The 16,781-nt window shown below is 39.2% G+C and overlaps 1 protein-coding gene across 1 annotated transcript in view; it reads left to right on the forward strand.

Moving 5' to 3' along the window:
• Positions 1–10,653: 10,653 nt before the first annotated feature.
• cacna1ha (calcium voltage-gated channel subunit alpha1 Ha) overlaps positions 10,654–16,781 on the forward strand; it is a 34,124-nt gene continuing 27,996 nt past the window's right edge. The window contains exons 1-5 of the mRNA XM_088436615.1: positions 10,654–10,746; positions 11,850–11,983; positions 12,608–12,705; positions 14,961–15,120; positions 15,395–15,719. Of these exons, the coding sequence (XP_088292741.1) occupies positions 10,654–10,746; positions 11,850–11,983; positions 12,608–12,705; positions 14,961–15,120; positions 15,395–15,719 (810 nt within the window). The remainder of the gene's footprint in view (positions 10,747–11,849; positions 11,984–12,607; positions 12,706–14,960; positions 15,121–15,394; positions 15,720–16,781) is intronic.

Raw genomic sequence — 16,781 nt, forward strand, 5'->3', positions numbered from 1 at the left:
TACAATGCAATGTCCAAGTAAATCAAATCCACAGTGACTCAACATCTTAAAAAATGTGTTTATATTTGTTACATTCAGTGATTCAGGCGACAGACATTCGAAAATTCTGATGAGGAACATACATTAGAGTCTTAGTTACATTTATTTTGGTATTTCATGTTGCAGTATACGATTTTGTCCACACTTGGCACCACTGGAAGTTTTTATGCGCAGCTGCACAGCCACTGTCTTTAACTTACTTCAACATAGTTCCTTCTGAGTAATCCACACCTTCCCCATAGACATTCAAGAATTCTGATGAGAAACAGGCATTATATTCTTAGTTACATTTACTTTGGTATTTCATGTTGCAGTATCCAATTTTTCTCCACATTTAGCACAACAGAAACTTTTTTGGTCCAATCATATAGCCAGTCCTTTGTCTAAATGAGTCTCTTCAACTTAATTCAACATAGTTCATTCTGATTAATTGGCACCTCCACCCTAAAATGCATTAATCTCAGAAAACCAATAGAGTCAAAGGAATTTGAGAAATTTTCTCACAAGCACTTCTATGGTGGTAATTTGTTGAGATGTTTACATATACATTTGCGTGTGTGTGTAAGAAAGGTCTTATTTGCATAGCTACATTATCCATAATTGAGTTTCATATTCTAGTGATTTGGATTCACTTTTACACTGCGCAATTTGCGAACTGTCATGCATATAAAGGGAGGCCTTGTGAGATGGAGTATGTGAACCTAGCTCAATTTGGAGCAAATAAGAGGGTAGCCATAACTAATAAATGAATTGTCATTTGGTATTTTCCGTCCTTAAGGTGCGGCGGCCGTATGGAGCACGGAACTTAAACTTCCTTATTTAGCTCTAATAGTGGAAAGACTGTGAAGAGCAGTGAAAGCGCGAGGCGATTGGAAAAGACATATGCATAGGAGTACAAGAAGAAAATACTCAGGGAACATATGCTTCTTCTAGTCCTGATTTCATCAGGTAGTCAAGGCAATAATGTAATCAGAGTGCCATGTTTACCCAGCTAAATATTAACCCTTGTATTTCCTGTGCAGCTGCTGTCATGAGCAATAAGAGATGTTTTGATATGACGGTCAGTATGTGCACCCAGGTACTTGGATTGATGTATTTATACATTAGTGCTCTCGAGATTATTTTAAATAATAGTGAGAATTAAAAAAAAATATATAAACTGTATAAATAAAAAGGCTGCATTTATTACACTGCATAAATGTTAATGTTTTTAAGTGCTTAGCTCTTAATTAATTAGAAAACAACATTAAAATTAAACAGTCCATCCTGTCCTTCGCAGTTTTGCTAGGCAAAGTGCTTTGCTAAGGCTCGCTACGTTAGCATTTTTGTTGCTATCATTGTAGCCACAGCTGGGTGCTTTGCATTTATGTGTTAGGCCAAACTTGTGCTCCTTCGCTTTACCAAAGGTGCCATCGGGGTGTATTTTAGAATTAAATTGACCATTTATCGGACTAACAACTCTTGCATGCTCCTCCATTTTCACATCTTTCTTCTCCTCCTAACCTTGTTCTTCCGGTTAACACAATGACAGCCAATCGGTGCCCGCTACAGGGTGTGATGGACATTTGTTTTCCAACCTCCAACAACTCTAGCACAAGAATACGTTGCATTAAAAAACAGACCAATCATCATACAGAAAGCATAAATTTAGACTTTAAAAATGAGATTAATGCAATTTACAAAAGGCAGAATGATTAAACAAGCTGAGGTTTATTAAATCTTTCAATAAAACTGCAGTGCTTTATATGAATGCATCTTCACCGATTCACCCTCCTATTGTGCTCAATGTTTGAAATGAACAGACAGTTGAACCCCAGGTGGTGCTAGAATAGTGTTTCTTTAATTGATCTAATTTCATGTACTATAATTAATAACAATTACAACCCTAGTTTAATTTCCTCTTGGGATGTGGATTGTAATCAACGCCTGCTGGTTTGAGGAAGAAACCAATGACTCTGCAGGGGGAAAAAAAAGAAACAGAATGCAGTGTTTGTTTGCAGAGTAAAGGTCTGCAAGTGTGTGGTTTCTATGACAACGTAAGCTGAAAATATGTGCAAATTCAATTATACCCCATTGTGGACACAATATTTGCCCTTCACCGTCCCAGATTTGAAGTGCTGCTCTTCCTCACGTTTTCCACATGGAGCTCAGTTGTATAGAGTTGATTTGGAACAGGAAGTTGTCTCTTGGTTGCCCACACAGAAGCATTCAACGAGACCAAATTTTCACTAATCTGTCAGATGTCAGAGTTTTGCCTTCTGTGTGTATTTTAGTGCATGGCTCTCTGCGCAAGGGATGAGTGCGATGAAGAGGAGGCGTTTTACAGCTTGGAGGAAATAAGCTGACAATTTTGTGGGGAAACGCGTTGGGATCGTGAGGTGCGGCATTGCAAACGTGTGCAAGCATCGAGCGTAGTGGATGTTTGTTTTTCATTCGTGTGGTTTGCTTTTTCTATCTTCTGCCTCGTGCTGTATGAACATTTTCCATCATGTCATTAAACCTGAAGATTACTTAGTCATATTAAAGCAGATGGCCAGGTGCAAATATATGCGCCCATCCCACTAGCATGTAATGGGAGCTGTGTTTATATCTTGTTTTACGGTTTAGTCTGCCACACCAACATGTCGGGCAGTGCTACATTACCTTTAATGGCAGCACATGTTAAAAACATGGAATTGACAAATGACCTATCGCTTGTTGAACTCAGTGCCTTCCAAGTACATACAGCTGCGTCAGTAATGTCTATTTTACAGCCGCACTCTTGATGAATAGAGAACTTGTAATATACATTAAGAGACCAGATGCTTGTTTCAATAACTTAATTTTGAGCCTGACTTCATTCCACATCATGAAAACGGAATACTTTCATCTTCATGCTGGCTGCTTTAAAAACCACATCATCCTTCTCACTATGTATGCAATACCAACAGCGGCCAGAGGCAGCGCCAAAAAACAAAGATCAAGCACAAACGTATGAACTGTTAAACTAAATCAGATCCAAAACATTATTTCAGGTGCAGCCCACGCGACCTGGTACCAGTTGATCCACGGACCAGTACCGGTCCACAGACCGGTGGTTGGGGACCACTGTTCTAAACGAAAGTTATGGCACATGGCGTATGTTCTCAAGATGCGATTAAAGTCAGCATTTTGTTTTCTTCCTCTCCAATTCTTACATCTCTTAGTGAGAAAGTGGAATTAAATATCTTTGTTTTTAAATAGCCTGGCATTATAAAGCAAAGGTTTGCATTCAAATGGGCTGAAAAGAAGTGGTTAAAAGCTTTTGAATTAGGACTGACATATGATGGGAGACGTGCGATTAAATTATTTATGATTGTGCAATGTCTAGACGGAAAATATAATAATAGGCAGGAAGCATGTCACATTAAATGTTGATGTCATTTATTATTTTTTCTTTTTGCTTAAGGAATAGGAAATATTCATCCATCCATTTTCTAGAGCTGCTTATTCTCACAAGAGTTGCAGGCTTGCTGGTGCCTATCCCCTATGGCTACAAAGCTTCTGCTTTGGTGGTCCTTCAATAGCATTGGTACATGGTTGCTTTAGATATCCATTTTTCACTCTGTTTATTTTTGAAATTTTGAATATTTTATTTAGTTTTTAGGTCATCTGGAAAGGAGCTGATGCGTGTTTATCATAAACAAAAAGCCAAAATTTGGAATGTATATTTATGCACATTTATTCATTCCCTTCCTGTTTTTGTTCTTTCCCTACAAACCTCATCACTCATTTCTAATGTTTGGGTTCTCACGTTATTATATATGGATTTACATGGCTTGTTATGAAGCACCCGTGTTTGGTTATTGTGACTGTTTTTGACATATTCTAGACATTATTGAAACAGTGATATGCTTGAATTTTACAAAATATACTTAATTCATTCAATCTAAAAGACAAACTTGTTTACGTTGTTTAAAAGTTCAGACATTCAGTCATTAGAGCCTTGTTTAAACAAACTCTTACAAAAAAAATGTAAATAAGTACCTGAGATTGAATGTCTGTTTTTTGGTATTGAATGAGTTAACTTTTACTGGGAAACAGCTTCATTTGTTATGTTATAAATCATTTATTTAAAAATAATATGCCCCAAACCAAACCCTCCAACTAAAAATGCTTTCAAGCTGAAGGCAGAGCATAATGTTATATTACTGTGAGTCAACCATGTTTTAGTGTTACTGGACATTTTCTTCTTCTTTGTTTTTATTTTTTTAGAATGTATAACTGCAGCAAGATCATGCCGCTCATGTTTCTGGAACATAAAGTACTGTACAATCAAATGTTAATGTTTTTAAGTGCTTAGCTCTTGAACCCATTTCCTACTAAATCCTTATGAACACATTGCGCCGGGACAAAACTGATATGTTACTTTATCATGTTTTCCTTTCTGAATAATCGCTGGTTCACTTTCTCGACTTCGGAGCAGGCTTCACTGTGAAAGTCCAGAGAGGAGTGGATTGATGGACATATGTTCATCGTGTAAGACTGCAGTGACTATACAGAGGTAGTGATCCTCAATATTCTCAATACATAATTGCTTGTGCAACCCAGCCAGCAATAAGGCAGTCAGCAGCATCAAACAGATATGAAACATGTTAAAGTGGTACAAATATTTGGTAGTCAGCACTATAGTGTACAGTCCCCTGGAGAGCAGTGTGGCTCCTGAGCAACCATGGAAATTCACTGCACTGAAACAGCAGGAGCACACTTTCAAAATTAGACCCAAGCAACCCACCGGTCCCATGAAATATTACAATTATCAGGATTAATAGAAATATAGAAGCCATTTCCCTATGCACATGTGAATACCAAGAAGAGATTATACTGAAAATAATCTGTATCACACCGCAGCATGCATGGGGATAATGTAGCTCACAAACCAAGGCTGGGGAAACTGATGGACAGGAGACAAATAGATGGGAAATGGGAGGAATGTGATCTTTTTTTGCCATCTCCCTTGACAGTAGTGGTGAGAAACAAGTTTAGAAAAGGGAGGAATGAGGAGGGGGTGGATAGCAACAATAGAGAATAGCAGAAAAATAAATTAAAGGATAAAAACTATATAGGGAATGTTTTGCAGGGAAAAGTGACAAAGCCCTTTAAAAAAAAAAAAAAAAAACCTTCCTGTCCTCAAGTCCCTCTCTTTTTCTCTTTCTCTCGCTCTCTCTTCCCGAGTGGACAGTTTGGACTGCGGCTGGTTACCAAGCAACCGGAATCCTGTTGAAAGTGTGTCAGACGCAGAGAACATACAGTAACACAATCAAAGTGGCCTGCCTAATCGCTATAATCAGTCAGCATGTTTATGTCTGACATTCTCCTTTGGTAGTCATGTTGTCACCATGACAATACATCCTATCATTTACACACAAACCCACACAATCAGTGCATGTGCACCCCGTATGAATTGAACCGTATCACCTAAATCTTATCATAGATGTTACCCAGTGTGATCAAAAATTTTACATTTTTAGGAAGTAAGGAACATTGAAAAGGAACTTTTTGTTGTAATATCCCTGACTTCCAAACTAGCCCTGTAAAAAAAAATGATTAGAATTGGCGGCCACATACATATAGAAACTGTCTATGGATGCTACAAGATTGTGGCAAAACACTTTTTCTGTTAGACAAAGTTATGACTTCACTAGAACTTCCTCCTCTTACTTCAACATAGTTACACTGTGCCAATACGGCACCAATGAAATGACCCAGGCAGGACAGACACATTTACGTGACAGTAACTAAAAGGAATGGGCCAGAACTAATGTCATGAAATAAACAAGGAGAATGTGCTGTTTGCCAATCTTCTCAATTATAGTGAAGCAGCCAAACATTGTGAGAGTGCTTGTTTCTATTACCGATTGTTCTCACTAGGGTCGCTGGTTTGCTGTTGCCTATCCCAGAAGTAGGCAGGGACACCCTGAACTGGTTGCAAGGAAACAGGGACAAACACCACTTCATTGACCCAGTCACACCTAAGGACAATTTATTCATGTTTTTGGAATGTGGGAGGAAGCTGGAAGACCCAGAGAGAACCCACACAGGCAGGGGGAGAACATGCAAACACCACACAGGAAGGCCATAACCATATCGAGTAATATGTGACATGAATGGCCTTGGTGCGCTTTTATTTTGAAGTTCCTGACAGTTCGTGACAATGGTCAACTTGATTGAAAATTGCATGGATAGGCGATAGGAAATCGGACCCTTGCTTTTTAATTTTACTCTTTCATCTTAAACACAGATGTAACACATAATCTAACATTTATTACACACGGGAAGTCGAACCAACAGCTCAAGGTCAACGCCTGTATCAGGTGTGTTTCATGTGTGTGTTCCAGAGACAAGGCCAGGCCCCACTAGATGCAACTATTTCAGGCTTCCCGTATCACCCTTTCTGTCTTCCCCTTTATCCTCTAAGACACCTGCGACGCCGCCACATGCAAACCTGCACATTCCCGTTCCCGACTCTTGCCACCGGACACGCAATTTGCATTGCTGCATGTCGTTTTATTTCCAAAAGATTGAATGAAAGCGCTGGAGGAACAAGTTTGCAGCAGAGCGAAGAAACACAGAGAGGGAATCCTAGTGTAAGTGCGTCACGCCTGCTTCGGTCTCCGCTCCGGGGTGTCGGAGGCGGAGGCGAGGCGGGGAGGTGTGGGGCTGGAGAGATGAAAAGAGCGAGGGAGGTGTTGAGGGAGAAGAGGAGCGAGTTCAGGGACAGGCTGATTTATGAGCTTCTGTTTCTTGCCATCTTTGGGGACTTCCGCTCTGAGATGAGCTGATATGAAGCTTGCACGTTCCTCCGCATGCAGACATGCGTACAACACACGTGCCTCGAGTAGCGCTACATCCTGGCAACAATGTTGGCCACGTCCTTAAAGTTGAAAAAGGGGAGCAAAGGGCCTTGTTGATGAGAGTGAAGGAGAGAAAGGAAACAACAAAGGGGGAGGAAGACGATTCCCAGCACAGAGCAGGGGAATTTAGAAGGGAAGTAAGGACAGCGGAAAGGGAACGCGGCTCATTAGCGGGAGAAGGAGGACACGGAGCCTCACACGGTCCGATGCCAGCTGCTGCTTGTCGGATGAATCGCCCATGTGGTCCTCTGAGATTGATATCATCACCAAATTAGTGACGGGCTGCTCAAGTGCTGTGTTTAACGGACTTTTCTGGAACACATTGCGCAATTGTTTGCAACTTAAAAAAAAATGTGTTGGCAGCTCATAGAAGCTCATTGTTAACGGTGGTGAGCATCCCTCAAAATCATTTGGATTCTTGCTTTGATAATGTGAGGAAGAAATAAAAACAGCGGTCTTTTTCTTTCCATTAGTTTGCGCAACAAAACTAATCTGCTTAAATATTCCCAAGGCAAGGACGTATTTAGTGTGCTTTAGGCATAACACATACAATCGAAAAGTGTATCTCATCTATGAATTGAGTCATTTTCAGTCCTAGTCATGTTAATACAGTCCTGGATTTACCTACCTTGAATTGTTTTAACTATCTTTAAAAAGTCCAGTTTGTTCATAAATTTACATAACCTGCAAAAAATGGTGTAATCTTGACCTGTTTTTGGCAAAGATGATTCATGGCTGTATATGAACCTTTTATTGTTTTTTTCCAGCGCTCTGAGCATGTGATATCATTTTCAGTTGACAGCAAGCATCAAAATGTGTTTTTAAAGGAATTAATTGTATATGTAATTTTAATTTTAGACTACAATATAGAATGTGTGATAGTGTGCTTGTTGTTTGCAGTGCATCAAGGCAAAGGGGATCCAAAGTATACTCATTAAGTTTATTGGAAACCAAAATTTTCAGTTTAATGCAGTGCAGTATTGTGTACAGCATGTATACGCATACTCTCAGTCTACAGCTAGATTTACCTGAGTAAGGAGTGCAATTATGTCGTTACATCTGCTGCAATTGAGTTTGCTCTCTTCTAATGAAAGGGGGATGGACTGGAGCATGAAAAACAACAAGAGACAGTGTGAGGGTGCAGCTAAATGGATTGCAGAGGAGGTGTGCAGTGCAAAAACTGAGGGGGAGGGCTGTGTAAAAGATTGGGATGAGAAGTCGAGGTGGGAAAAGGATGAAGGAACATGAGTGTGGCGGCAGCGAGTGAGAAAAGAAGAGTCAAAGGTGAAAGTTAAGCAAAGGTTAGATGAGTAAAATATCCAGTTAACCTTGTTTACAGCAACAAAATATGATTAGTATTCTAGCCCTGTTTTGAAATCAAATTTGAAAGGTCAGCAGATATCGTTTTTTTTCCAAACAAAATATAAAAAAAAAGATAACTTCTTTCAGAAATGTTATTTGAAAGATGAAAGATGAAAGCTGTATTACGGAAAATGCCAAGTAAACTAAAATAATTGAATATCAACGATATCGAACTGATTTGTGTTTCCGTTTTTACCAGCGAATAAGCTCCAAGCTCTATAAACTTTTAACAGCTGACTTTGTCAGCTCCAAACAATCGCTTCGTTCTGTTTGTTCTTCTGTTGTGGTCCTTAAATGTAACATTGTGGATCGAACAAACATGGCTTTGGTATTATTACTCTTGTCAAACAAGAGTGTGGTTCTTTGTTGTAGTCTCTCATCGGTCCTTCACTGTTGACTGCCATCTCAGTTTTGCTCTTTTAAGTGCACTGGCGCTGACCTGACAGCTCAGCTGGAGCGGGCTTAGCATTTGATTGTGTGTGCGTGCCGCCGTGCACTCTTTGAGACCTTTCCTGTGTGTTCGGGGTTTTTGTGTATGCATCCATGCATGCTTCAGAGGGTTCAAAGGGCAATAATTGTTGTTGCCTCTCGTCAGTAGCCATCCGTGTGGTATCCCGTTTTGTGTTTGGCACAACATTTACTGTATAGATCTTTTAATTCATGCATGTATTCTATCATCGCGACAAAAATACAACATATAATACAGCACACATATATTGTTTTACAATAATACCTAACCGTATTTACAATTCCAAATAGTTGAATTGTGATTTTGCAAGCAGCGTGAAGAGCTCGCCAGCGCACATTCATACTGATTTAAGAGCTCAGTCTCATTCGTTTTGCTGCCTCTCCGAGTCAACCACTTGTGGTCCTCACCCTCCGGTATCTGAAGCCCTCCAGCAACAACCCAAAAATGCCTCCCCCAAGGCAAGGGTCAACACCATCAGGCAGGGGAAATTGCCATGCTCTGGACTGTGACTGCAAACCCCTTTTTTTTTTCTTATTCAAGCTGCACTATTTCTCTCATTATTAAATATGAAATTGTAAATCTGTTTAAGTATTATTGTAAAACATTTAGATATGATGTATACTGTATCTTCATGACTTAGCGGCACCGGTAATGGCAATGTCCGTCTCACTGGCTTGGAAACAAGAATTGGTTGTGTGCAGCAGAGTTCATTGCCACATTGCTCTATCGACCAATCAAAAGACAGCTATGTCACAGCACCACAATTTGACACCACATTTGACAATGCGGTGGTTGGAGTGACTCATGAAGTGGTTAATTTTAGACATTTCTAGATAAGTAAACGCCTTAAATGTTAGAAGTCCATACTACCTGTATGTCTCTGGAAATATTAGATGCAATAAAAATATTTCATTGCTCTCAACAGGAGAAAAAGTAATGGTGAACTACTGGGTGCTCTTTGGCACAGAACTAATTTGTTCAGATTCTCAGAGACATAAATCGACCTTAACAAGCGAGAAAAGGAGCGCTTACTCTACATGCAAGACTTCCCTTTGAGCTTCCATTCTGCATTTGCGCTGCTAGAAAGACACGATTCTGTTCTATTCTGAAAGTCGTGTTTCAGACGCGGATGTAAATACCCTCGGTAAAAGCCTTAAACGTTAACCCTTACTCAAACCCTCATTTAAAAGGGAGTGTCAGCTCGTCTAGTCTCGCCGGATTTATAATGTACATGCTGCGTTCGCGTGATTGTGTGTAAGTAGGAAAGCTGATGACAGGGGAGAGCTCAGGAGGTGTTGACTGTACAGATTAAAGATGAATTAGTGGAAACAGAGCAGAAAGAGGGCAGCAAATTATTTAACTCATTCTTTAAATATTCAAATCTCATTTTTATTCCGCTAAACCCTTTATTTGTAAATGAGTGGTTGACCTAACATTGCTAGTGTGTATCCCCTTTTAATAATATTTCTTTTACCCCGTCTTTGCCACTTTCCTACAGCAACACCTTGTTGATTAACACAAGATTGTATAAATACTCCCTGGGCCACATCTCACCTTGACGTAGTGGTTCAATTTCAGCCTTTTGTCGATTCAATTTGTAAGAGTTAAGCAACAAGCATTAGAGGTTGACAGTGGCTTATACAAGATTAAGTTGTAACTTTACAACAGTCTTCTGAGCATTACCCAAATAACGGTGCCGAAATAAGTGATTGCACAGAACAGAAAAACATGTGTGTAGTATGTGACCATCAACATGGCAAAGATTTCTCCACTATGTGAAATAATAGTCGACATAAATATATGCATATTATTTCAATATCAATATCCATGTCTGCTATATATACATATATATTAACATTTGCATTGAGTAGAACCTTAACTCTTTCCTGTACGTGGTTCGAGCATGTGTCCATGTTGGTGATCCTCCTCAACTGCGTCACCTTGGGGATGTTCCAACCATGTGAAGACGTCACCTGCCTGTCAGAGTGGTGTCGCATCCTCCAGGTCAGTTTAACCCCTTCATCGCTACAATTAGATCACCTTTGTCACGTTCGCATTTTCCCTCAAAAGTGCATTAAGGATTTTTAGATGTTACATTTTCATCCCATCCCAAGTCCCCAAGTAATGTGTACAAAGAGCTATGACATAGTCACAGCAACAATTGGGATGAGCCTATTTTGGAACTTACAATAGTCCTTATTTGTTTCACAGCCTCAATTCCTGCATTCAAGGAAGGTGGGGAGTCCAGATTGTCCCAGTTCCGACCTCAAAGCATTTGAGGCAAAAGTAAACAACAAAAATGGCTTATAGTGATTAATTGTTTTATTTGTGAAGTCTGGGTCATTAATTTGGGCATCCCAGGCTTCCTTTTCCTCAAAATTCCAACTTTCCGCGAATGCAGCATTTGACAAGCATAAATAATCACAGAGGCATTTGACTTTTTACTTGTAAAGTACAAGACACAGAAATATATGTGATAAAATAATATCAATCAGATGCACATGTGATAAATAGCTATCAAGGCAAGAACATTCCATCAAGGTTGGAGTCCCGCATAAGGTGTTATTTAATTTTGTTAATTAATGAACGCATTCAGTATAAGATTAAGAGGAATCTCAAGACTTTTTTTTTCCTTTTCCATGTTGTCGAAATACTTTCTGAGCCGATTACAATAAACAAAGGCACAAGACTGAACATGAGCACCATGGCACCATGAAGACTGACTGTAAATAAATAATGCGCCATTTTCGCCAGACATTACTTTCATATTCTGCCATAAAAATGGAAGCAGTGCTAATATATTAAACAGCTGGTGAAAAAAAAGCAGTAAGAACTCAAGCCATTCATTTCAATCCCTTGTGTGCCATTTGTTTTGATATGCTCTTTGTGCTTTGTGCTGAATCCTTTGTCTCATACCTACTTTTTATTTCATTGCATTACATTTCCAATTCATCAAAACACTGATAAAATGACGCACGTCTGAATTATTCCCTCAAGTTTTAAACCAACTGATAGTTGACTTGATATGTTATCATTATGAAGTAAAACAGTGTTTAAAAGAAAAATAAAACAGCTTCTGCTTTACTGTATGTGTGTTTTCCCGTCAGGTTTTGGATGACTGCATATTTGCTTTCTTTGCGGTGGAAATGATCATCAAGATGGTGGCCCTGGGGATTTTTGGCAGCAATTGTTACCTTGGCGATAAGTGGAACCAGCTGGACTTTGTCATCGTCATGGCGGGGTTGGTGTTCCATTATGCTTCCCTAGTTCTGCCCACAAATTTTCAACTGTAAACACCTGTGACAGAATATTATTGTGATGTTCCTATGTTGTATGAACTTTCCACACAAAAGACTGAAATATGTAAACAAAGGTATTTACACACATTTGGGCTTTGACTTATATTCATGAATGCTAATCTGTTTTTAAAGGTATTGCATGTGAAATAATTTTATCAAATGAATAGCAGACAAAACAGTAACTTATTACTGCTGAAAATTGTTGACTATGTTTTAGTATCCTTTTAAGTTTGCAAAAACAACAGCGTGTATTTTTAATAGTCAATCTAACCAACACTCAGACAGAAAACACTGTAGGGCGTTTTTTTTTTTTTTTTTTAACTACTCCAACACCTGCTTCACAGCATCTTAAAAAGCCGGCCAAAGTTTTTCACTCAGAATTTGAATGACTTTTTCTTGGCAAGTATAAGACTCGAGTGATGGTAAGATCTAAACAGCAAAGCAGGAAAATGACATTCTTTGCTAGAAGTGAAGAATCAAATTCTTCACTTCTAGCAAGTGAATGACATGTTTGTGTTAAGTGCATAATTAAAAACAAAAAAAACATTTGCCGTCTGCCTCCTTAGTGTGTTGGAGTATTCTCTGGATGGACAGAATGCCAGTTTCTCAGCCATTCGTACTGTACGAGTACTGAGGCCTCTACGGGCCATCAACAGAGTACCAAGTAAGTCACTTTTTGAACATTTGTCCGAGTAAATGACAAAACTTTTTATGTATAGCCTTGGTAGGTTTATTTGGTGCAGCAGCTGATATATTTTTAATCCTTCACTGCCACTGCCGGCATTATAATGCATTGGCAAAGAATTTTCTTGTCTTATGTGTTTGTGTTGCTTGCCGTTCAATCTGTTTCATATTTAACACATTTATACTTAACTCATGTTGCGCTGTGTATTTTATGATTTTTTTTTAAAGTATATTTTAAACAGTGACAGGTTACACGGATCAATACGGATCAATAATTTTCTTGCAATGCTCATTTTATCATTGCTTTTTTAAAATGTATTTTTTGTTTGCTTCGTTTTCAATGTTTAGTCCGCATAAAGAGGTTATCAACACATTTCATAATATATTTTTATTGATATTGTGGTGTGGATTTATGTGTAATAAATAATGATACCGGTGTTACTTTGTACCCAACAGCTATAAATGATTAGAGAGCATTCAGTTAAAAAAGTAAAATATTTTCGCAAATATCGGCTTTTTGCAGGGCCATAATTGACCGATTAATTGGTCGGGGCCTGCAAATGAATAGGCTGGGTCCCAGGAGTATATAATCTCTACTCACTGATTCCTATATTTGAATACTGTTTATCTTTTTAGTATGCAGAACTATAAACGTGAGGGCGCAGGCCACTTTAAGTCTTTAGATAAGCCAAATCCCATTATAAAGCATGCCAGGTTGTCTATTTCTTTGCAGCTATCTGTCCCATGTATCACTCTGATGTACGTGAACACATACGTTTGTTTTCCGTCTGTTGGGAGTGAACGTTCTACCTACGTTCTTATCATAGATCCAATAGTTGCCTTAGGGCCAATTTTTACAGCAGTCACGGATAATGCGAAGTAAAAATGATTGTTAAAGCTTGTACTGCGACTCCCTGAAGGAGGTGGGGGTTGTTTCTGGTGTGTGGAGTGGATGAGGGTGACATATAGGTTAGCTGGTGCTTTGCTTGGAGCATTCTCAAGGTCAGGGCAGACAGAGACAAGCACACTTCTACCCTAAGGAGACAAATGCTTGTTTCCTCGAAGGTTCACACAACCAGAAAAACCTTACAGATGTTCAGCGACTGGCAGGCGGCGCCTGCAATACTTCCTCCCTGTTGCGCAGCCCGTCCCATTTTTCATTCTTTTTCTCCTTCAATTGTCCAAGAGATCAAGTATTTGCAGCCTTTCGCCACCACCGCTGCCCTCACACACACTTAGTGTCTTTGTTTGCCACTAACTATTTTGCTTCCGCTCTGTCTTTGTTTGCCTTTCTGCCAAAAGGGATGAGAACTTGCCATTGTTAGACAGATTAAATGTATGTTCTCCTTGTAGCTTAGTTAGAGTGAGCAGTGCACAATGTTTGTCATGTTTGGAATGCTGCTGGTTAAATCTCTCTTTTTTGCAACCTCCTCAGTGCTTGATCCTCGTTCCTCTGTTTAGATCTTAGCACTCTCGCTCTTTGACATTTTCATTTCATGGAGACATCATTGTCACTGTGGGAAACTAAAAGACTTCTGTAGATGAAACCTCAATGCTTTTTTGCTTCTAGCTCCTCTGTGGATGCTATTCTATGATTGATTGTCTCTCCTCAATGCACATTTAAAGTAGTGAGATGCTTCTCAATATGGTGGTATTAGAGCAACTTCCTTGTAGTGGTTCAAGAATCAACGAGTGAGGGCGGATGTAACTAACCGACGAGTTAGACCTAGTTAGTCATTTTGCACAGCACCATTAGAAGGATTTTTTTTTTTTTTTAATGCAAACAAGCTACAGACATTTGTTAACATACAGTATTACTTTAGTATATCTAATATTTTAACAACTGAATTTCACATTTTACTACATATACATATTGGAAAAATTGTCAACGGAATTAAGGATATTTTTGAATAATGAGAAGAGTGTCTGTGGGCTGCTTACAATGTAAAGAGTGACTTTTGGACTCTGATGTTAACTGCATGTGACACGTAGAGATGGATGCTTGACAGATGCACTTAGGTAATACCAGTCACAGGGAATTCAGATCCCTCAGGACAGAATTATGTCAAGCTGTCACATTCCCTGTTGTCACCGCTTGTAATTATTTTGGCCAAAGGAATGAAGTTGTCGTTGAAGCTCACCCAATCAATAACAGCTGTCAAGATATAACGCTTGGCCAAAATAAAGCCGCCATTTGCTTTTGCTTGATCATATGATTGCCATTTTGTCTTATAGGTATGAGAATCCTGGTGACGCTACTGTTGGACACCCTTCCAATGTTGGGAAATGTCCTCCTCCTCTGTTTCTTTGTCTTTTTCATCTTTGGGATTGTCGGGGTCCAGCTGTGGGCGGGGCTTCTCCGAAACCGCTGCTTTCTTGGAGTAGATATCAGAACGTAAGTCGCGCAGTCTCGCGGTAGGTAAATGTGATTTCAGGCTCAAGGCTGAGTCTAAATTACCCCTTAAAATGTCAGAACACGCTTTTGTGTTCTGCAAATGGAACAAACAGTTAGCACTTTTTATGAGCCTCTTGACACATATGCAGACAAAGTGTTCCTCAGGAATAAAACCACTACATGTCTGCAAACATGATCATAGTGTCCCGGTGCTGTCTTTTTTGTCCCTTTGGTATTTTTGTCAACATTTCCTTTCATTTATTCTCCTCTTTAGAAAATACAACTTGTCAATCAGTCCTTACTACATGTCGGAGGATGGTGAAGACAGCCCTTTTATCTGCTCGGCCCCTCGCGAGAACGGTATGCTTCGCTGCCATAATGTTCCGGCCTACACTGAGGCCAAGACTGAGTGCCAGTTACCAGCGCCCTACCAAAGTTCAGAGCTGATTGGAGCAACCCCTACGGTGGGAGGGCCCAGTGTAAATGGATGTGTTAATTGGAACCAGTATTACAATGTGTGTCGCCCCGGGGATCACAACCCTCACAAGGGAGCTGTCAACTTTGATAACATCGGTTATGCTTGGATTGCTATTTTCCAGGTAAGACATATTAAAAGTGAATGGATGTTGGAATATTTTTAAAGCGATACGTGATGTGAAACCCGTACGCAGAAAATGAAGCGGGAGAGCTCTGCAGTATGATGCATGGAAATGAGATGCTTTATATTCCTATCGCATTGTTTGAATCAGAATCATACATTTATCCATTTCCCATAATGCTTATCCAGCGCAGCATCACAGGGAGTTGGAAGCTATCCCAAGTGCAATTGGGCAAACGGCAGAGTACAGCCTGAATTTGTTGTCTGTCACGAGGAACTTATGAAGACAGAAACTGTTCTATTTGAGAGCCGCCCTGGCAATTGGGTCTACATATTGGCAAATAACGTTTCACATGAAGGAAAAAATGAAGTTGCATGGACAAATATATAGATTATGGGCTCTATTTTAATTTTCCAGCATCCTAAGTGTTACGATTGCAAACACGCAAACACGTTTTTTTTTTTTTTGGTCTGATATATATATATATATATATATATATATATATATATATATATATATATATATATATATATATATATATATATATATATATATATATATATTTTTTTTTTTTTTTTCAATCTAGCATCATTCAAATTGCTGTAACTTCATCATATTTAGCTTGATTTATATGCATTTTATAGTATTGAAAAATAAATTAAGTGCACAGTTAGAATAAACACATTTTTATTTTGGACACATGAGATTCCTCGTGTCGGAGCCGGTCATATTTGTAAAGTGAGAATTAAACCCTAATGCTCTGTAGATTATGGCAAATGTGCTAGGCAAATGCACCATCACAACAGTGACACCGGTCCAAATCAATAATATGGATTTTTAATGTGCACTTCTTCCAAGCATATACTGTGTAGTCCTGTATCTTTGTGGCTTTACAATGTGTATTTTTACGAGTCATTGCTTTGAGTCAAAGAATGACCCTGGGCATAACAGTTTACCTGTTCCTCAAAATACAGTACCTGGTCTGTGATGGATCACATGCTGTGGTCAGCAGCCATTTGCAAAGGGCTCAATAGCCCGCTCAGTCCAACACATGCACATTGT

The sequence above is a fragment of the Hippichthys cyanospilos genome, chromosome 16, assembly GCF_059441005.1.
Source record: "Hippichthys cyanospilos isolate Australia breed blue-spotted pipefish chromosome 16, RoL_Hcya_1.0, whole genome shotgun sequence".
NCBI lineage: Eukaryota > Metazoa > Chordata > Actinopteri > Syngnathiformes > Syngnathidae > Hippichthys > Hippichthys cyanospilos.